This window comes from Triturus cristatus, chromosome 1_1 (genome assembly GCF_964204655.1).
Source record: "Triturus cristatus chromosome 1_1, aTriCri1.1, whole genome shotgun sequence".
Taxonomy (NCBI): domain Eukaryota; kingdom Metazoa; phylum Chordata; class Amphibia; order Caudata; family Salamandridae; genus Triturus; species Triturus cristatus.
In genome coordinates this window covers 489,572,073-489,592,692 of record NC_140579.1, presented here as the reverse complement: position 1 = coordinate 489,592,692, position 20,620 = coordinate 489,572,073, and the positions used below count along the sequence as shown (strand labels likewise).

The window sequence follows — 20,620 nt, the reverse complement described above, 5'->3', positions numbered from 1 at the left end:
ACGCAGTTGGCGTTCCCAAGGAATACCACAACACGTTGGGCCCACGAGGAAAGGTGTTCGGGGGAGATCAACGAGCCAGAAACCTTGGCCTCTTCGGCCATGTCTAAAACTTTGGCAATGGGCCCCAAAATGTCCAGTAATTTATCCTGGCAGGCCCGCCGGGATCGATCTATACCCTTTTTCGGGTCCTTTATGAACTTTTGGAGAAAAGTCGCCATTCGGGGGTCTATCTCAGGAGTCGCCGCCACTTTCCCATCTAAAGTAGGGCGTGGACACTCCGCCCTAAGGCAATTGCGAGTGGCCGGCTCCAGCAGTTTCCTAATCCTGCTGGTGACATACTGCGCGACTTTCTCCGAGGGAGCCCAATCAGAGGAGCGTGGGTGTAGCACGTCATCAGGGTCTAGCATGTCCGCACACAAATTAGTGTTAGTAGCAGGAGGTTTGGCAGGAAGCTACGGACGGGAGTGCTCAGGGGAAGCGTCTGCGTCCCCTTGGTCATCGTGATCACCCCCTAAAGAAGTGGAAGGCACGGGGGAAGGAGTAGTATCGGGATTCGCTGGCGTGATACAGCTAGATAGAAAAGCCTGTATAAGGCGAGCAAAAGGATCAGGGCCTGCCCCCGAATCTCTGGTCCGATAGACGGAGGAGAAAGACCATCCGAGGTAGGCTCGGTAGTGGACAAACCAGAGGCGGACGACTGCGCGGCTTTGGCCAAGCGTTCACATGCCTGATCTATTTTTCGGGATAAGCGCTCCTCCAAGGGAGTCATGGCCATTTCCACCGCCTTAAAAATAGACTCGTCGACCGCCTCATAAAAGTCGTCCCCCCAGCAGTGCTTAATTTGTAAAATATGAAGTGCAGGTGCTCAAATGTTTTTGGGAGGCCACACATACTTTTCTTCGGCTCCACCCACTTCCTCCACTGGCTCTACCCACTATATTAGCTCCACCCACATCCTGAACTGGCACTGCTAAAAGTCAGATGTAATACCCAATCGATCTTACTATGAGGATGTAATCACGTTAATATTTCCTCGAACTGCTGCAGCACACATCTCTACCACGTTTGTGACTCACTCAGCTGCAGTAAACTTACTTGGCTTCTTAACACCCCACCCCAATCAGATAATTAATCACGTGCTTGCTCTGCACCAAACCACAGACTTCTTTTGTAACGTGCCCGTCCTCGATCACATCATTCCTCAGTGAGTACTACATATACCAGCATTCCTTTTCCTAGGCCATGTGAAATATCCTACGCTCCTGTGTACCCCAATTGGCAGGGACATCATCCTGTAAAGTGAGTGTTAGTAATCATCAAGTCTTACACCCACCAAAATACATCTATATAATCTGAGAATGACGTGTTTTTGAGCTTCCATCCAATTTGATTAGGACCTTCAGGCTCTGCCTTCGGGAAATGAATACTGGGTCTGGTTTATAATCCCTGTGTCTGATTATGATAGAAGATTCACAGCTCCTACCTCAGTATCACTTAGTAATAGCCCCTATGTAATTTTCCTTTTGAGGGGGCCTTCGCCAGAGAGGCGAGCCTTGCTGATGTAAGGTGGTAGCTTCTGTCTAAGCGTGGTAGGGGTCTATCCTGCTCTCCCCAGGGTTCTTTTGTGTTCCAATGTTAAGTTTATAGTTAGACAGGGACTCCTACAGAAGTCCTGGTTCCTTTATGCCTGGTTATCCCTCTTGTCACCAGTGCTAACTGCTTTAGGGGAAGGTGAGGTCTGACGTACACCAGTAAGTAGAGACAGGTATGAGGTAAGCAGAATCCCCAAAATAAAGGCTGCTGTGCTGCATTCAATGATGACAGGAAAAAACGACGATCGTTGATTCCATTAGACACAGATTACAGGTTTGGAACAATTTTCTTCTAGATCGCAACACCATAGTTCGAGCGAAATAGATCCTCAGCTGCAAAGACTCCCCTCTCACCGGACCTAGGGGGGAAAAGTAGATGCAAGGCAGCGAGAGGGGCAGGCCGAGGTGCAGTCAAGGAGCGAGTTGCCACAGCCACCACCGCTCTCTGATGCTGTCACTATCGCAAATATATTACTAAAGCATGGTGTGGTAGGCACTATCATTTACAGACACCACATTTTCCATTGAAATTGCAACTACACTTGCACATACATACATTTTTACTTATAAAATTATGTAGCACACAAACGATAATATGAGAAAATTGGGTTTAAGCAAATATTCGTCATTTGCACATCTTCAAGTAAATTGTCTCAATTTGTTTTGATTCTACTAAAATCTTTGTTTCTATCACACTTTAAAATTAGAAAAAAAGGCATTGTTGAAGCCAGTCTCACATCAGCTACACAGTTTGAGGTGATCTTTGCATCGGCCCACATGATCTGGGCACAGAGATCGGCTAGGCGAGCCTTAGGCAGCTTATTCTGTGAAAAAACAGGTGGTCGCATTTCCCGGCGATTCTGAGAAATGCAGGTAAACGTGGAGGAGAGCCCGGAGGCCAAAAGGGAGCCACCATGTTGCTCAGCTTCCAAGCCACACCTCCTTTAAAGTCATCTTTAATGCTCGTTCACCTTCAGAACTCCAGCATGGTTAATTAGGTGCACGATCAGGGCTCAAGTGGCTTTCGGAGATGGGCCTCATACTACCTCTGGGCCCGATGCATTGCACCGGTTGCACCACTGGTGGCTATACCCCTGGTGTGAAACTGTACTGTAGGAATTGGGTAGGCATGATAAGTCACTATACGGTTTGAGTGAGCTTGATGAATCATTTCCGGGTTTGTGTGAGCATGAGAAGTCACAGCAGGGGTGGAAAGTTGGATTTAATCCCTCGTTAGTAAAATGTCTCAATGTAGACTTCATCACTTCTATTTCTTTATTTACTGCTTTGTATAATCACATGTCGTCACGCTCGCAGCATTTAGTGAATCACTGCAGGGTTGGAGGAAGGCATAAGTAATCACTGGGTTTGTAATAGAATAGGTAATTGCATGGTTTCAGAGCGGAACATATTGCTGCAGTATTCAGAGAAGAATTCACCGCAAGTTCTCTTTGTTAAAGATGCGAGGCAGCGAGAGGGGCAGGCCTAGGTGCAGTCAAGGAGCGAGTTGCCACAGCCACCACTGCTCTCTGATGCTTAGGAGGCAGAGTGAAGCAGGTCGAGCGGTCGTGCCAACTCGCAGGACGCACTGGCCTAACGCTGGGCAGGGCACCTCTGAATCTGGCCGCCCGCAGCTCTTCCCCTAGTGTATGGAGAACCCCAGGTTCGTCAGTGTCTTTGTCACCTGTGCTGCGTGTTTCTCGCACTTTTCTTGGGTGTTTGCTTTGATCAGCCAGTCGTCTAGGTAAGGGTACACATGAATCCCCTTCCTTCGTAGGTATGCTGCGACTGCCGACAGGCATTTCGTCAATACCCTTGGCGCTGATTTCAGCCCGAAGGCCAGGGTCGTGAATTGGTAATGGTCCTGGTTGATGCTGAATCTTAAAAGTCTTTTGTGCCTTCTGTTTATTGGGATGTGCAGGTAGGCATCCTTGAGGTCCACGGTGGACATGAAGTCTCCGTCCCTTATTTGGGGCAGCACCTCCTGTAGTGATGTCATTTTGAACTTTTGTGTTCTGACGTATTTGTTTTGGTATCGCAGATCCAGGATGGGTCTGAGATTTCCGTCTACTTTTGGTACCACAAAGTAGTTCGAGTAGACCCCTTTGTTCCTTTCCTTGTAAGGCACTGGCTCGATGGCTCTCTTTTCGAGCAGCTTCAGTGTTTCCTCTCTGAGTTGAGCAAGCTCCTGACCTGAGCGTTGCCTTCGTCTTGGTTTTCTGTTTGGAGGCGTCCCCTCCAAGTCCACGCAGTAACCGTGTTGTATGACGTTCAGTATCCACTTGTCCGTGGTTATATGTTGCCATTCCTGTAGGTAGAGTCCCAGCCTTCCGCCTACGGGCGTTGGATGTTCGTAGGCGATTGGGTCTCTTCTCCCCCTTGTTGTTTTTGCATTGCGCCTCGCCCCTGGGGGTATGTTGGGGGTGAGCGTCCCCATGCGTGCCGAGTCACTTCGATGAGGGTTGGTCACTCCCTCGTCTCCTTTGACCACATCCATTTCCTCTCCCGCGAAAGGACTGGCCCCTTGGCTGGTACTAGTAAATACAAAAAATATCTGCTGTACCTATAGTTATTTTATAAACGCATCTAAGTCGTTTCTTAAGACAGAGAAGAACCACTCTTACTGGACTGTGTAAGGATTACAAAACACATAAAAATGAGGTATTAATCCATATTTTAATTTTTGACCTTGTTAGAAAAATACTTATTCAATGAATACGTGAGATTTAAACATTATACCACCATTTTCATACAAACAAAACCCAGGACCTATTTGTCCTACAATACATTGGTGCCCATGGACAATCTGTGGAATAAAATTATTCACACATACTCATTCATACTCAGACGCATTCATACATTATAACAAAAGACACATGACCCTAACTACTAAAATTAGAACAAAATGCAGGCCCAAGATAATGGTAAGCGAGTCTTCTTAAGTGTTAAACATAAACCAAGGGGTGCAAAAGAAGAATGGCATATGGTAAACAGAATGGGGTAACAAGAAAAATGTTCTTGTAGTATCTTAATAAATCTGTGTAGTGAACAATCCAGTTCAATATGCCGACGCGCGTTTCGGTGTGACGCCCCCTTATAACCGGGGCAACACCTTCTTCAGGGCAAGAAATTATTCAGACATAAGTTCCATGGGACCTATCAAGTGATAAATAACAATTAGTGAACACAAAACTGTTAATTCTAAACATATCTATTAGATGACACTGATTATTTATAAAGTTACAACATACAAAATACATCTAAGATAGACACTGGTCCAGATAAATGAGTGGTTGAGCATTAAACTTATTAATTATATTATGAACGTTGCACACATAATGGAAAATAACGAACAGAAAATCAAATTTGAGAGAAGTTTATGAAACAATACACATGCAACAATTGGTTAGGTCATATTGGCAATTGATCAAAAGGAATCCTGAATATATAGCTAGGACTGGATACCGTTGCATAAAATCTGGTAAACAGCATTTAGATAAACTCAGTAAATAAAAGATGTCATTTGGGGATTCATATATCATCAAGAGAATGATATCAACTGAGGGATGGGTGAGTTTCGAGGACAGTAATAAAAAGTAGGGGTGCTATATCTGCATGAAGCTGATGGTTAGGAAAAGGAAGATAAGAGACATGCTCACCAAGGGATCAGATGGGAAGATGAGAATAATTATCTCTCTTTCTCCTTAAGTGATGCAACCTCAGTACTTCTAGTGGTACACATATATAGCAATGTAGAGGAACTTTTCAACTTATAGGCATGCGAGATCTAAGGAAGAAAGTAGATCAGGAAAGATTAACATTTCTAACATAAAGCATAGTTTGTTAGATTTGTGATGTTTATGAAATCAACAATTTATAGGTGTTCTCTGTTCTCACTATTTAGGCAACGAATAAGAGTCAATGGGTCAGGAACACCAGTTAAAACAAACTGGGCTAGTGATTCTTTATATATATGAATCCTAGAGCTAAGTCATAAGTGAGAACCTTGAAGATGTAAATCATCACCTGTTAAGTTTTAGGGAGACCACCCCGTAATTCCAGCTAGATGTGCACCTATCCTCACGCTTCCACGGTTGGTGAGAAAAAGGAAAATGTATTCTGCCACAGCCTATGGTGAGTCAGACAAAGTGATTAGAGTTAGCAATAGGCTAATTATGGGGTTAAGCTAATTACTAATCATTGCCCCGTATGAAACGTGAAAACCTCAAAGATGTGATTAATCACCTTTTAGGGCGTATCGTTGTTCCTGTTTATCGTGTGGCTGGATGAAAAAAGAAGAATAGGATTCCTCCGCAGTATCTGGAGGGTCAACTAACAAAATAAATAGAGTTAGCACTCCAGCGTCACTTAACAGAGCGGAGAAACTGAAGTCGTAGTCATTCAGTCTATTATCTGAGCGCTTACCGGTTTTTTAAAGCGTTCAGGCCTTCGCCTACGTCCAGGTGTGCAGATCAATGTGGGCGCTGCTCCGCATATTACGCGAGTAACTCCACACGTTAATTAATCGCCATTTCAGTTCAAGGAGTGTGACCGGGGGGAAAAAAAAAAAAAAAAAAGAATAGAATTCCTCCGCCGTATCTAGTGGGCGAAATAACAAGATAATAAAAAGTTAACGCAACTGTGCAGATAGAGCGAGTGAGGGAGCTGATGTCTTAGCCTAAATGCCTATTTTATACGCGCTTACCGAGAGGAAGCTTTCTGATGCTTTCAGTTCTTCGTTTTGTTCCAGGCACGTAGATCAAAGTAGATGCTGCTGCGCTGCTGGTCCTCTGCTTACTGCGAAGCGAGCAACGACCAGTGTGATTAGGAGCAGCTGCTTATATACTAACAGGGGCTGACATCACGTCCTAGGGTAATATCAAAGAGGTGGCTGTGGATTCTGAGGAGGATTCGGATCGGGGTGTTTTATGGTCACCAGTATGATCGCTGTTTGTGATGCGGCACCTTCCCAGATACAGTAATCCCTGACATTCTGCAGTGCAGTCGATAACAGGGAATTCGTGATAAGGGCTCAGGTAGATAAGTTAAAGAGCGCCTTAATAATATTGTGTATGTGTCCAAAGGATTTAGCGAAGGGAACCAATGGAGGATCTATTGTGTTAGTTCATGACAGAGATTAATAGGGATCCAAATCGTTTTTTGGTCTCTTTCAAAGGGACACATAGCTCTAATATAATGCTTAAATAATAGCATTCTCCCAGGGCAATTCCTCATTAAGCCCCCTAGTCTTGGAATCCAGGAAGTAGATCCAAAAGACTTCTCGCTTTTTGCGTATCCGGGTGCTGTCAGTGCCTTTTTGCATGCGGACCCTTTCTAAGATTGTCCAACGTAAGTCCTTCTCAGTGTGGTTGGACTCCATCCAATGTTTGACCAATGGTGCTGAAAGGTTATTTCGCCTGATGTTAGATTTGTGTTCCCCTATGCGTATTTTGCATTCTCTGCCAGTTTCTCCTACATAGGGGATTTTGCATGGGCATAAAATAACATAGATACAGTTAGTAGTTTTACAGTTGGTCATTTCATTGAGATTGATGGTTTTATTATTGATTACAAGGGTGTCGTTGACAATAGCGTTGGGGCATGCTTGACATCCTCCACATTGGTGATGTCCAAGAACCGGGGTATTGCCAAAAAGGGATCTCTGTGTCAAAGTATTCCGCTCTTGTGGTTTGGCTCTGACCAATAGGTTTTTTAGGTTTTTGTTCCTCCGGAATGCAAATAAAGGCTTGGGTATCTTCTCTGCTTCATTGTCCAGATTTAGGAGGTGCCACTGCGAATTGATGATTTGTCGTATTTTATGGTTTATGGAAGAGTGTTTGATGACACAAACCAGTTTTTCCATCTTGTTTTCTTCCTTCTTGGGTGTAAACAAGGTATCCCGATTAAAATATCTGGCTCTCTTGAGGGCATCCCTAACAAGCCTGTTAGGGTATCCTCGTAAGAGGAATTTTTGTTTCATTGACTCTGCGTGTAATAGATAATCTTTGATTGATGAACAGTTCCTGCGCAATCGTAAGAACTGACTGAATGGAATGCTTGATTTTTGACTGTTGGGATGGAAGCTTTCAAAGTGGAGCAGAGTATTCCTGGAGGTGGGTTTGGTAAAGAGTGATACCTGAAGAAGGTTGCTCTCATGTTTAACATAGACATCCAAAAATTCCAGCTTTTCAGTGCTACTTTGTGCCGTGAAATGAAGATTTGAATCGGCTAAATTGATCCAGGAAATGAATTCATTAAGGGATTCTCGGTCACCGCTCCAGACGAAGAAAATATCGTCTATGAAGCGTGACCAGTGGCGAACATTTTCATAGAACGGGGCAACCTCGTTATAAATATTACGCTCTTCGAAGTGTCCCATATATAGACAGGCGACACTCGGCGCACAGGCTGCCCCCATGCTTACTCCCTGGACTTGATGGTAAAAGTCACCATCGAACTCAAAAAAGTTCTCTTCCAGAACCACTTCCAAACATTCGGTCAAGAATGTGCTATTTTGTAATGATGCCACAGAATATATTTTGTCTTTGACTACTTCCAACGCATCTCCCTGAGGTATGTTGGAATATAGGGACTCTATGTCCATGGTGACTAATATCTCTCGTTCAGGATCGTACTGTAGGCCTTCTATTTTGGAAATGAAATGCCCTGTATCCTTCACATAAGATGGAAGCATGGTGACCAGGGGTTGGAGGAAACGATCGATATATTTTGATAGGGGTTCTGTTGCTGACCCAATAGTAGATACGATGGGTCTCATAGGGGGGTCCTTCTGGTCTTTGTGAGTTTTTGGTACTCCGTAGATAATGGGAATCCGAGTATAGGTGGGGGTAAGATACTCTGCTTCCTTTTCACAAATTTCTCCCCTTTCTACGGCTGACATGACTATTCGGAGAATTCTCCGTTTTAGTCTTGGTTCTGGGTTGACAGTAATTTTTAAATAGTGTCTCGGTGACCCCAAGAGTGTATTCATCCTGTTCTTATAGTCATCTGTGTTAAAAATGACTATACCTCCACCTTTGTCACATGGTTTCAGAGTGACATCGTTGTTTTTCTTAAGGGTGTTTAATGCGTTTTTTTCTTCCCTGGAGATATTGTTCATCGGAAAGGGTACAAAGGCCGTTATTTTTCCAATCTTGTTGAGGACGGCTTTTTCGAAAATGTCGACTTCTTTGCCAACTTGATCGATGGTAGGTGTAAAGTTGGATGGGGGTTTTAGGCCTGAACGGTTTTCATTGTCCTCAGAGATACTTCTATTCTGAAAGAATTTTTTGAGTCTGATTTTTCGGAAGAAGGCATGCATGTCTGTCATGAATTCAAATTTATTCATAGTAGTAGAAGGTACAAAGGAAAGACCTTTGGTGAGCAGTGTCTCAGTAGGGTCATCCATTGTATAACCTGATAGATTAAAGACTGGAATTTTGGCTATGTTCGCCAGTATTGGTTCTGGCGGGTCCTGATGTACCTCTGTGGTTGGGTTTGTTCCTGGTATCTCGGCTGTGGTACTTGTTCCTGGTGTTGGTTCCTTTGATAGGTGTTCTGGTATTGACTTCGGTATTGGGGCTGAAAGCGAGGGCGGGATCCGCCCCTCCGGTTCCCTAAAAAAGGATTCCCACTTTGGTATCTTTCTGCATCAGATCTATATTGGGGAGTTTGGTAAGATGGCCCCTCACTGTCAGAATCGGTGGTGTCCGAGAATGTTATGATACGTTTGTTGTTCCACTGGCCTGCAAAGTTGCCAGTCACACTGTCATTAGTTGACGAATAGAAGTTTTCAGATAGGTAGGGGTAGGCCCTCTCCTGTGAAAAGAGTCTGATGTCCTTCCTAAGCTTGTCCGTCTTCCTTTTGAACAGATATTCACTGAAAGAATCTAACTCTATCGTAATCTCTTCTAATTTTTTCTTACCCTCCTCGAGGGCGTTGGATGTTTTAAGTTTGTCCTCTAGGTCCTGGATTTCCTTATTTAATAGTTGGATTACCTCTCTGGCTGTTTCTACAATAAGGATCATCCAGTCCCTAGAGCATCTGTTTGATATCAGGGCCCATTTTTCGAGAAATTGCCTGATCTCAACAAAAAGACCTGGTATGTTTCTTACTCTGAGGCCAATAGGGATTGTTCCTGCCTTTAAATACTCCAACATGAAGTTGGCATGAGACTCCGTACGTTTGGTTTTCTTCTTTAGGTTGAACAACTTGGTCCAATCTTCATTGGGACCTTTGGAGAGTGAGAAGGGTCTGTTGGGATCAGGTGTTTGACCTATGAGGCGTGCATAGTCCTCATCAGAAAAACCAAAAGTTTTAATACTGTCCATAGAAGAAAAGAGGTTAATAATATACTCGAGAAAAAGGCAAATATAGGAGAAATGAGAATAGAATAAGGAAAAAAAGGAGGGGTAGCACAGATGTCAGAGGCTGATATAGAGAGAGGGATTCTGGGAATGAAAAGATGTGTGCAACTGTTTAAGACGAATGAACATAAACAACCCCACAGCAAACAAGGCTGGGAAGGAAAAACCACTAGAAAAGGGGAACCCCTGAATGAATGAAGGTAGAGCAGCAGGGGAAAATTCACAAGTAAATACAAAAAATATCTGCTGTACCTATAGTTATTTTATAAACGCATCTAAGTCGTTTCTTAAGACAGAGAAGAACCACTCTTACTGGACTGTGTAAGGATTACAAAACACATAAAAATGAGGTATTAATCCATATTTTAATTTTTGACCTTGTTAGAAAAATACTTATTCAATGAATACGTGAGATTTAAACATTATACCACCATTTTCATACAAACAAAACCCAGGACCTATTTGTCCTACAATACATTGGTGCCCATGGACAATCTGTGGAATAAAATTATTCACACATACTCATTCATACTCAGACGCATTCATACATTATAACAAAAGACACATGACCCTAACTACTAAAATTAGAACAAAATGCAGGCCCAAGATAATGGTAAGCGAGTCTTCTTAAGTGTTAAACATAAACCAAGGGGTGCAAAAGAAGAATGGCATATGGTAAACAGAATGGGGTAACAAGAAAAATGTTCTTGTAGTATCTTAATAAATCTGTGTAGTGAACAATCCAGTTCAATATGCCGACGCGCGTTTCGGTGTGACGCCCCCTTATAACCGGGGCAACACCTTCTTCAGGGCAAGAAATTATTCAGACATAAGTTCCATGGGACCTATCAAGTGATAAATAACAATTAGTGAACACAAAACTGTTAATTCTAAACATATCTATTAGATGACACTGATTATTTATAAAGTTACAACATACAAAATACATCTAAGATAGACACTGGTCCAGATAAATGAGTGGTTGAGCATTAAACTTATTAATTATATTATGAACGTTGCACACATAATGGAAAATAACGAACAGAAAATCAAATTTGAGAGAAGTTTATGAAACAATACACATGCAACAATTGGTTAGGTCATATTGGCAATTGATCAAAAGGAATCCTGAATATATAGCTAGGACTGGATACCGTTGCATAAAATCTGGTAAACAGCATTTAGATAAACTCAGTAAATAAAAGATGTCATTTGGGGATTCATATATCATCAAGAGAATGATATCAACTGAGGGATGGGTGAGTTTCGAGGACAGTAATAAAAAGTAGGGGTGCTATATCTGCATGAAGCTGATGGTTAGGAAAAGGAAGATAAGAGACATGCTCACCAAGGGATCAGATGGGAAGATGAGAATAATTATCTCTCTTTCTCCTTAAGTGATGCAACCTCAGTACTTCTAGTGGTACACATATATAGCAATGTAGAGGAACTTTTCAACTTATAGGCATGCGAGATCTAAGGAAGAAAGTAGATCAGGAAAGATTAACATTTCTAACATAAAGCATAGTTTGTTAGATTTGTGATGTTTATGAAATCAACAATTTATAGGTGTTCTCTGTTCTCACTATTTAGGCAACGAATAAGAGTCAATGGGTCAGGAACACCAGTTAAAACAAACTGGGCTAGTGATTCTTTATATATATGAATCCTAGAGCTAGGATACTGCCAGTTTTGCTTTTGCTGACCTTGCTGGCCGTGACTTTCACCCTGCTGTCCCTGCTGGAACGTCTGGTGCGATGTTCCCTGCTGGTTACCCCCTCTACCGTAGGGTCTTCTAGTTGTAGTGCCTCTTCTCATCCCCCTGAACTGTAGGGCCCCCATGGACCTTGCCGTCTCGTTCTCTTTCTTCAGCTGGGTGAGTTTTTCGTCCACTGTCGCCCCGAACAGTGTTTCACCGTTGAAAGGGGTGCTTAATATGTTGCTCTGCACCTCCTGTTTGAATCCAGAGATTCTCAGCCAGGCCTGTCTCCGTTCAGTGATCCCAATGGCCATTAGTCTGCTGGAAGTTTCCGCCCCGTCCAATTTTAATGCATGAGTTGGCTATGTTTTTACCTTCTTCCACAAGGTGGGATGCTCTTTGGCAGTACTCTTCAGTGAGGTGTTTGACTAACTCCCCCATCTCGTCCCAGTGCTGGTACTGGTGTATATTGAGAAGCGCATTGGAGTTCGCCATGCGCCAGTGCATCGCCGCGTTCCTTTCGACCTTCCTTCCAGTGAGGTCCATTCTCCTGCTTTCCTTATCGGGGGGTGGCCCCGAGGTCGCTGGCACGTTGGCCCTTCTCCTGGCCGTGGAAGCGATGATGGAGTCGGCAGTGACCGCTCCCTTGATGTAAGGCGGGTCCAGGGAGGAGTGCTTGTATTTCTTCTCCGTCCTGGGCGTGATGGACCTGCATGTTGCTGGCTCCTTAAAGGCTTCCTTCCCCTGGTTCATTACGCTTTGGAGCATGGGAAGGAACTGGCTCCTCGTCTGAATGGGGAGCAGGGTCTCGAGGAGGAATTCAGCTTTTGTCTTCTCCTCGTCCAGTTTTACCCCAAAGGCTGCTGCAGCACTCCTGACGACCATATTATACACCCCGATGTCGTCTGGCGGTGAAGGCCTCGAAGGATACGTGTCCACGGGCTCTTCGGGATTTTCGGCGTCGATATCTTGCCAATCCAGTTCGTGAGTGGTTGATGGCGCTGAGCCGTAGAACGACTGCTGGTCGGCCTCCTTGTCTTCGCCTTCATAGTAGGTGCCTTCTTCCTCCTCCTCATGATCTCTCGGCAGCCCCTCGGCGTAGAAATCGTCCTGCTCCTCGATCTCGACGACGTCCGTCGACGGAGTCGTTGGAATCCGGAATTCTTTCAATTTGGCGTTGAACTCCTTCTTCCTCTGAAGGATGCTCTCCATCTCCGCTTTGAGTCTTCTCTTCTTCTTCTCCATTTCGGAGATGCTTTCGACGTCGACCGCGGCTCTTTTCGACGGAGCTTGCGTCGACGCTGGCCTGTCTTTCTGCGTCGAACGTCCCGCTTCGTGGGCTGCTTTCGACGAACTCAGCCTTTCGGCGTCCCTCGGCACCAGGGAGTCCTTCTCGCAGGATCCGCTCGGCCTTTTGTCCATGGATCCACCCTTGGTCGTCGAAATTTTCGGCGCCGGTGCTCCTTTCGAGGACTTTAACTCGGTTTTTCGAGAGTCTTTCTCTGGTTTTCGAGGTCCTTTCGGGGGTTTTGAACTCGACGATTCTCTTACCTCATCAGGCATTTTCATATCGGTCTCTGCGACCGTGAAGCTGTCGGGTCCTTCGGCGATGTTGTCCTCATCGTCGGTGGAGAGGCCCAGGTCGTAAAGCGACGGGGCCTTACCTTTGCCTTCCATGCTGAAGTTAGCTCTTCTCTGGCGTTCTCTCACTCGAAGCGTCTTCGGCGCGAAAGCTGAACAGGCGTTGCAGTCCTTGCTCGGGTGGTCGATCGGTAGGCAAAGGTTGCAGACCGGATGCTGGTCCTTCTGCGCGAACTTGTGGTGGCAGTTAGGGCAGAATTTGAATGGTGTCTTGTCCATTGCGCTCAGAGCCTCTGAGTGCGCATCCTCGAAGGGCGTCGAAGAAAATTCCTGGGAATTCTTCCTTCTTCGCGTCCCGGATGTAATTTATTCCTCTCTGTTATCTCTTCTGTTTTTTCTCGATAAAACTCGCGTTTTCTCCTTCTTCCTTCGATTGAAATCCTGGAGCTTCTCGATGACGATCCAGACCCAACGGCGGAAAAAAGAATCTGAAGATGGCGCCCCAAAGGTGGGACTTCCGCAGGAAGCACGACGACGTCACGAGAGGTGCACCAAATGGTGGGACGTCGACGCCCACCTGGGCTACGAAAAAACACAAAAACAAAAGAAAGACTACGAATCCGGACCCAACCACCAGATCGCGGAATAATGCACAGCATAGTGAATCCAGAAAGATTCACGCTGCAAAAGAATCATTTCCGGGTTTGTGTGAGCATGAGAAGTCACAGCAGGGGTGGAAAGTTGGATTTAATCCCTCGTTAGTAAAATGTCTCAATGTAGACTTCATCACTTCTATTTCTTTATTTACTGCTTTGTATAATCACATGTCGTCATGCTCGCAGCATTTAGTGAATCACTGCAGGGTTGGAGGGAGACATAAGTAATCACTGGGTTTGTAATAGAATAGGTAATTGCATGGTTTCAGAGCGGAACATATTGCTGCAGTATTCAGAGAAGAATTCACCGCAAGTTCTCTTTGTTAAAGATGCGAGGCAGCGAGAGGGGCAGGCCTAGGTGCAGTCAAGGAGCGAGTTGCCACAGCCACCATCGCTCTCTGATGCTTAGGAGGCAGAGTGAAGCAGGTCGAGCGGTCGTGCCAACTCGCAGGACGCACTGGCCTAACGCTGGGCAGGGCACCTCTGAGTCTGGCCGCCCGCAGCTCTGAGCTCTAACCACATGTCATACCGAGTGAAGTACTATTAAGTAAAGTACTAAGTATTTAACCCCGTGACCCGTCCCCGGCAGCCGGCAGGTACGTACTGTGGCAGGCCCCCGCGGCCTGCGCCCCGCCCCCCTCCCTATTAAAAATTACATTGGGGATTATTCTATTGGCATTTATTTAGGCAGCACTCAGCAGTAGTACTTGGAAACTTGAACTTACCTAGGACTGGCAGGGACTCGGGAAGCGGGAACACAGCCAGCCAGAGCCAGACAGTACACACCGTCTGCAATTAGGCCTGGGTGCTCGGTGCTGCAACTGCTGCTGCTTAGTAGCTGAGTATGGGAGTACCACACAGTCGGGTCAGTCGGGCCTCGGGCGGCGGGAGCCGGGGCCGACTTAGTTTAACGCCTCGTGCCCCCGGTGACTTGAGCGAGCTCAGCCTCAGCTGCCTGTTGCGCGCTGCCGCTGCGCGGTCAGGTGTTGGTTATGCTGGGGCGTGGCAGCAACATTAAAAAAATCTACGAACATTGCCGCACACAGCCGCCATCGCATAACCAAAATACAGCCCAAAAACGCCCAAATCAGTGTCTTCCTCCGGCCAACCCACAGCAGCAAGTAAGTGGCAAAGGCCTCCGCGGTGCGCGCAGTGCCGATGATGTCGCGCGCATTGCTGCCATCGGCGCCATGATGATGACTCGAGTTAAGTTTATTTATTATTTATAAATAATTACACACAGTGTGAGCGTGCGAAAACCACGCTGCGGCAGGGGCGGCAGTGCGGCACGAGTGGAGAGTCTGTGTCATCATTTCATATTATACATATCATTACTGTAAGTTGTAACACTACACTAACTAAGTTTTTTATCAAGTTAAATTAAAATGTGACGTGCAGTGCAAGAAGAGTGTAGACCCGGCCCTGTCAAGAAAGTGCCGGTGCTAAGCACCGGAAAGCTCCAGCACAAATTAAGCCCTGCCCCCCAGGGAAGAGCTTCTAAGGGCTCTTCCTCCCAATGCTCCTCATAAACTGACTCGTCATGGGAGATTTCCATATTCACAGGGAACAGACTAACGTCCACTCTATGCAGGAAAAATTTCCTTAATATGGGTGGCTGGGAAGCAGACAAAGTATGGGAGGGCAAAGCTCGCAATTAACGGGGATGAAACCCTGGACCCCACACAGCCCTGGTGCCAAAATATACAAAGGGCGGTCTGCCTAACCAGGGTCCCGCAGTAATAAACTGCTGTACAGACTTTGGAGCCCCACATCGTTTTTGGCCTACAAGATACTGGCCCCAAACTGGAATGACTCCTGCAGCTGCCTCAAGGCAGATACTGACCCACGTAAGTGTTCGTGGGGCGTTAGATAGTGTTCAAAATAGTGCCTAATGGCAACTTACAGACCCTTGGAAGGGCGTAAAGGCAGACAAGAAACAAGGCTCGGTGATGCGGCGGTGCAGCACTGGGTTCCGATGCTGTTCGGAATGCTCGGAATCCCGAACGCGCCCGCCGCATCACAGGACGTCTCAAACGCCCTCTAGTGGCGTTCTCCCGCCATCGCAAGCCCGCACCAAAGACACCGCCGCTAGGGAGCTCGCAGCAGTTCCCGCGGCTGAGGCGAAAATGCCGAGTAGCGGCGTTTCGTCAAGTAAATTAACGTTAACCACGGTGAGAAAGAAATTGAAATAAATAGGCGAGAATGGCGCGCACGGCGCCGCGACCGTTCTGAAGGAAACGGAAAACGCTACGCGGCGAAACGCTGAGCGCTGATCTCAGCAACAAGACACAACAGGCGATCAATCGCTCATAAAACGTTAACAGGAATAAAATACTTTAACATATAAGGGCAGCAAAATCAATAAAACACGAATAATCAAGGGAAGGTGACTTAACTCGGCTGCAAGCAGCGAAGAAAGAGGAAGAGTTGCCACAAACAGAGGACTATAGCTGGGCTGGAGACTCCTGATTGGTGCACAGATGGGGAAGCTCTGCAGTGTGGATACTCTATGATTTTTTGTGTCTATTCCCTATGGTTCATGGGAATGTTAGTTTGTGACTTTGAAAGGCTGCTACTAATAAAGTGAAGAAAGTAGAGCATAATCCTCGCCTCCGGTCCTGACATAGAATGTGAGTTCATGTTAATGGAAAGCGGAATGAATATTTCATTTGTTTACAACTTTATGCTTCCCTTTTTCTAATGTGAGGTACTGTGTTATGCCTGATGGAGGAGTGGATCATCTCTGTGATTTGCAACTATTGTTCTTTATGTATTTTTGAGACGGACACATGACTGATATATTTGTAGGGTGCCACATGCAAAATAAGGTAACAGTTCCTGAAGAAATATATAGGCCAGTATGGTCTACTCAGCGTAAGGAAGGGGAAAAGGAGAGAATGGCAAAGGGTCTTAGACCAGGTTCGAAAGTGATAGTGTGATGGAGACTAGAGACTCCTGGATGGTACTAGAAGTGCCCTCACACACCCTTGCGGGTGCAAAGCATCATCATCGGGCTGTGCTCCTCGTGGGGGTGGCGCTGCAGTCCCTCACGGGCCCTAAAAAGGGCTCTCTATCGGAGATCTTTTGGTGGAGTCGCCGTAGTTGTGCGTGTGGGTGTGTGGGGAGGGGGGTGGTGGTGAGGCTAAAAAGACCTAATGGTGCCCTAACTGTTTATTGGTGGGCCCAGGAGGTCTGCTAAAAATTGCGGGGGATAATGTTATGTAAACATTCTGGGTGGGGGACAAAAAGCTGTAAATACGTCCCGCTGCTCTCGGCCCGTAAGAGTGAGGGTTTAGAGTGAGAGAGAGGGAGTGTAAGTGATGGTCAACATGTTTCGCGCTGTTGCCGGTCCCTAATGGATCCTAGCGCTTCGTCAGGACCAGGTTGGTGATTAAAAAGAAAAGAAAGGGGTGGGATTCAGAAACAAGGGGGAGAGTATACTGTAATCCCAGAAACACAACAAAGTTGTGAGAGGGACACGGATTATTCGTGTCCTTGACGTCGAACCTGTGATAGAGAGGGAGAGAATAAAACATTTAAAATATATTGTGGGGCTTCCTACGAAAAGGGGGCTCGAAAAAACATGCACCAGAGAGAAGAGTATTCCAGCCATAGTCGTGCTAGGAACGGGTGCTCGTGCCCTGTATAACGTCTATGGAAGCGTCAAGCAATGGGGATTAAAACAAGACAAACACAAACAGCAAGTGAGTTTATTCAGATTGCCCTTATTAAGTCCCTTCTAAGATAACCAGGCTTGATGTGATAGGGGTTAAAGAGACTCAGTGACAGCGCTGTATGTGGAGACAGGAGTTGACTCACATCAGTGGGCGATTGGTTGACTCGTCTACAAGTAATGCTGGGGGTGGTCAAAGAGTTAAAATGAACCCCTAGTAGTATTTAAATAAAATAGCCCAGACATGATAAGGTGGTTCGATATGAGTATGGCATGGACGTGAAGGGATCATACCATAGCTTGCAAGTGCTGTGTGCGTGATAGTACAGGTGACGAGTGTGGACGTAACAAGAATAAATACATGCTTGTATACAGTGGTTGAATAGATAGTCCTACCCGCTAGAAGTCCGGGTCCACGCGGTGCCGGGTCTTGACAAACTGGGGCAGGGGCTTCAGCTGTAAAGGTAATGGGTTAAGGATAGAAACCATGCAGCATAAGTATGGAGGGGGTTGTTGTTGTGCCATGGTTCTCACACGGGGTTTAGAAGTAGTCACGCCGTCTATCGCAACCAGCACAAAGATTGTATAGAGGTCGCTGAGGACCATAGGACGTACTTACATCTGCCCCGGGACGTTGCCACAACAACCTAAGGTGCCTCCAGAGTCGCCGGTGCTGCTAATCCGCGGCGCAGCGTCTTAAATGTGCGCTCGAAGATTAATGGTCAGATGGGTAGGGTGGAAACTAAGAAGAGACTCAGCTACGTCTCGAAGGGTGGCGGCCATCTTGGAACGGCACAAAAAGTCCGAACAAATTCCTTACGCTTTAAGGTGGGGGCTGATGTCGTAAATGGTGGGGTTAGGCAGAGTGTGGGTATAAGTATCCCGCATAGCTATATGCAGTGATATGGGAATGCGTATGACTGTGTATCCAATATTGTTATTTGTTGGATGCAGTTACGTCTACAAGAGAGTAGCGGCGGCCATCTTGGAACGGTAAAGTGTCCGAACCTATGTCTATTGCTGTGTGGCCGGTGCTAGTATCATAAGTGGTGGAGGAAGGGGAAAGTGTACATATAGGTGTCCCATATAACCATATAACCATATGTAATAGTTGTAGACTGCATATGGTTCGATGATCCAGAATCGTTATGTTAGGACCATAGGAGTGTGTTTCACGAGTGTCAGAATGTCACAACACATAGAGAGCCAGTGTTATGCTCGTATATTTGAAGAGTCTACAAGTTCCCCAAGGAGGCTGGTGCTAAGGGGTTGGTTGGCAAAAGTATATGTCGGGAATTCAGTATACCACGGGGGGATATAGGGTGCCACCATCTAAGGATGCTCATTCATGATGGTACGGCAGGTGGAAGGTGTGCTACATTTTCTAAATGGTAAAGAATTAGGCGTGGAGTGTGGTCCACGGAATGTCGTCATTGAGGCCAGACACATTGGACTTGAGTCTAAAGACCCATCGCTGTTCGGTTTTGAAGAGGGTCCCAGTTGACCAGGAAGGGTTGTGATCAATGACAACCCAACGTAAGCTCTCAGGGGGGTGGTTGAGTTCGAGAAAATGGTTCTGCAACCTCGTTTGGGTTCGTTTGCATCGTATTGTGCTTTTGTGTTCCCCAATGCGTGTCTTGACAGGTCTTGACGTCATCCCGATGTAGTGGAGTCCGCATGGACATGTCAGTAAATAGATGCAGTTCTTGGAGTTGCAGTTTGTATGGCGTTTTAATTGCCATGGTCTAGGCATGCCTAGATCAACCTCCTTGGTAGATCTAGTTTGGGAACAGCACGAACACGACCCACAGGGGAAGTGGCCCGAAATGGGAGGTAAGTGCCAGAGGGTTGGAGACGGTTTAGGAATGGTTCTGGGGCGTGTATGTACAAGGATGTCCCTCAAGTTTTGAGTGCGTTTGAAGGCAAACAGGGGGGGAGGTCCCGGGTCAAACGTCCCAGTACTTAGTATTCGCCAGTGTCTTTTCACTATTTTTTGGATAGTGTTGGAACGAGGGGTGAATGAGGTCACGCAGGTGAGTGTAGAGTTCTCTGGTCTTGTTCTTGTTTCCAACAAAGACTCCCGATGGTTATTTCTTGCCCTCTTATGAGCTATTTTGATGATGTTGGCCGGGTAGTTTCTAGCAGTGAGGTTTTTACTCAGTATGGTTGCCTGTGTCTCGAACTCATTGAGGGTGTTACAATTTCTTCTTAGGCGGAGGAACTGGCCCACAGGGAGGTTGTCCCTAAGTGACTTAGGGTGGTGGCTCTGATAAAGTAGGAGGCTATTTCTGTCCGTGGGTTTTTTATAGTTGGTTGTGTAAAGCCCACCCTCTTTGAGTGTTATAAGGAGGTCCAGAAATGGTATGGATTCGGGGGAGTGAGTTCCTGTGAATCTGAGGAACGGGTCAATGGTATTCATCCAGGTGAAAAAGGAGATACATTCCTCAACACTACCTCTCCAAAAGATGAGGATATCGTCGATGTATCGGCGCCAGAGAAGGATGTTGTTATGGAATGGGTTGGAGGGTGTTCTAATTTTTACTTCCTCCAAGTCGGCCATATAGAGGCATGCCAGGCTCGGCGCAAAGGTGCTGCCCATGCATGTACCTTGGATTTGGTGATAAAGTTTATTGTTGAATGCGAAGAAATTTTCTTTAAGTGCAAGATGGGCACAATTGCAGATGAAGGGTATCGGAGTGATGTATGGCCATGGGTCCACATTCTGTAGGGCACGTTCAAGGACTGTCAGGGTGGCATCCTGCGGGATGTTCGTGTATAGTGCCTCAACGTCCATAGTGACGAGCAAGTCAATCGTCTCTGGAGAGTCAAAAAGTTGTATCAGATTGAGTACCTCCATCGTGTCTCTCAGGTAAGTGGGTGTCTTGCTGACTAGAGGTCGTAAGAAGAAGTCGCAGAACTTACTCAGAGGTTCAAGTAAGGAATCAATACCCGAGACTATGGGGCGTCCTGGCGGCGGATTCATGCCTTTGTGAATTTTAGGAAGGCAGTAGAAATACGGTGTCCGTGGGTTAGTTTGGTTTAGAAAAAGGGC

General features: G+C 46.0%; 1 protein-coding gene and 1 long non-coding RNA gene across 8 annotated transcripts in view; both read right to left on the bottom strand.

Annotated features, from left to right (window-relative positions):
• Positions 1 to 20,620, bottom strand: part of LOC146870457 (uncharacterized) — a 421,457-nt gene that overhangs the window by 3,691 nt on the left and 397,146 nt on the right. The window lies entirely within an intron of this gene.
• On the bottom strand, positions 4,205 to 9,089 carry LOC146870459 (uncharacterized). Of its 2 annotated transcripts, none has more exons than XM_085641665.1 (2): positions 6,018 to 9,089; positions 4,205 to 5,924 (listed from the first exon to the last, which is right to left on the bottom strand). In XM_085641665.1, the coding sequence occupies exon 1, from the start codon at positions 8,998 to 9,000 to the stop codon at positions 6,793 to 6,795; it is 2,208 nt and encodes a 735-aa protein (XP_085497791.1). In that variant the 5' UTR covers positions 9,001 to 9,089; the 3' UTR covers positions 4,205 to 5,924; positions 6,018 to 6,792. The 2 variants fall into 2 exon arrangements, with proteins under 2 accessions (XP_085497791.1, XP_085497782.1); XM_085641656.1 differs by having other exon boundaries at positions 4,206 to 4,748; positions 5,252 to 9,089.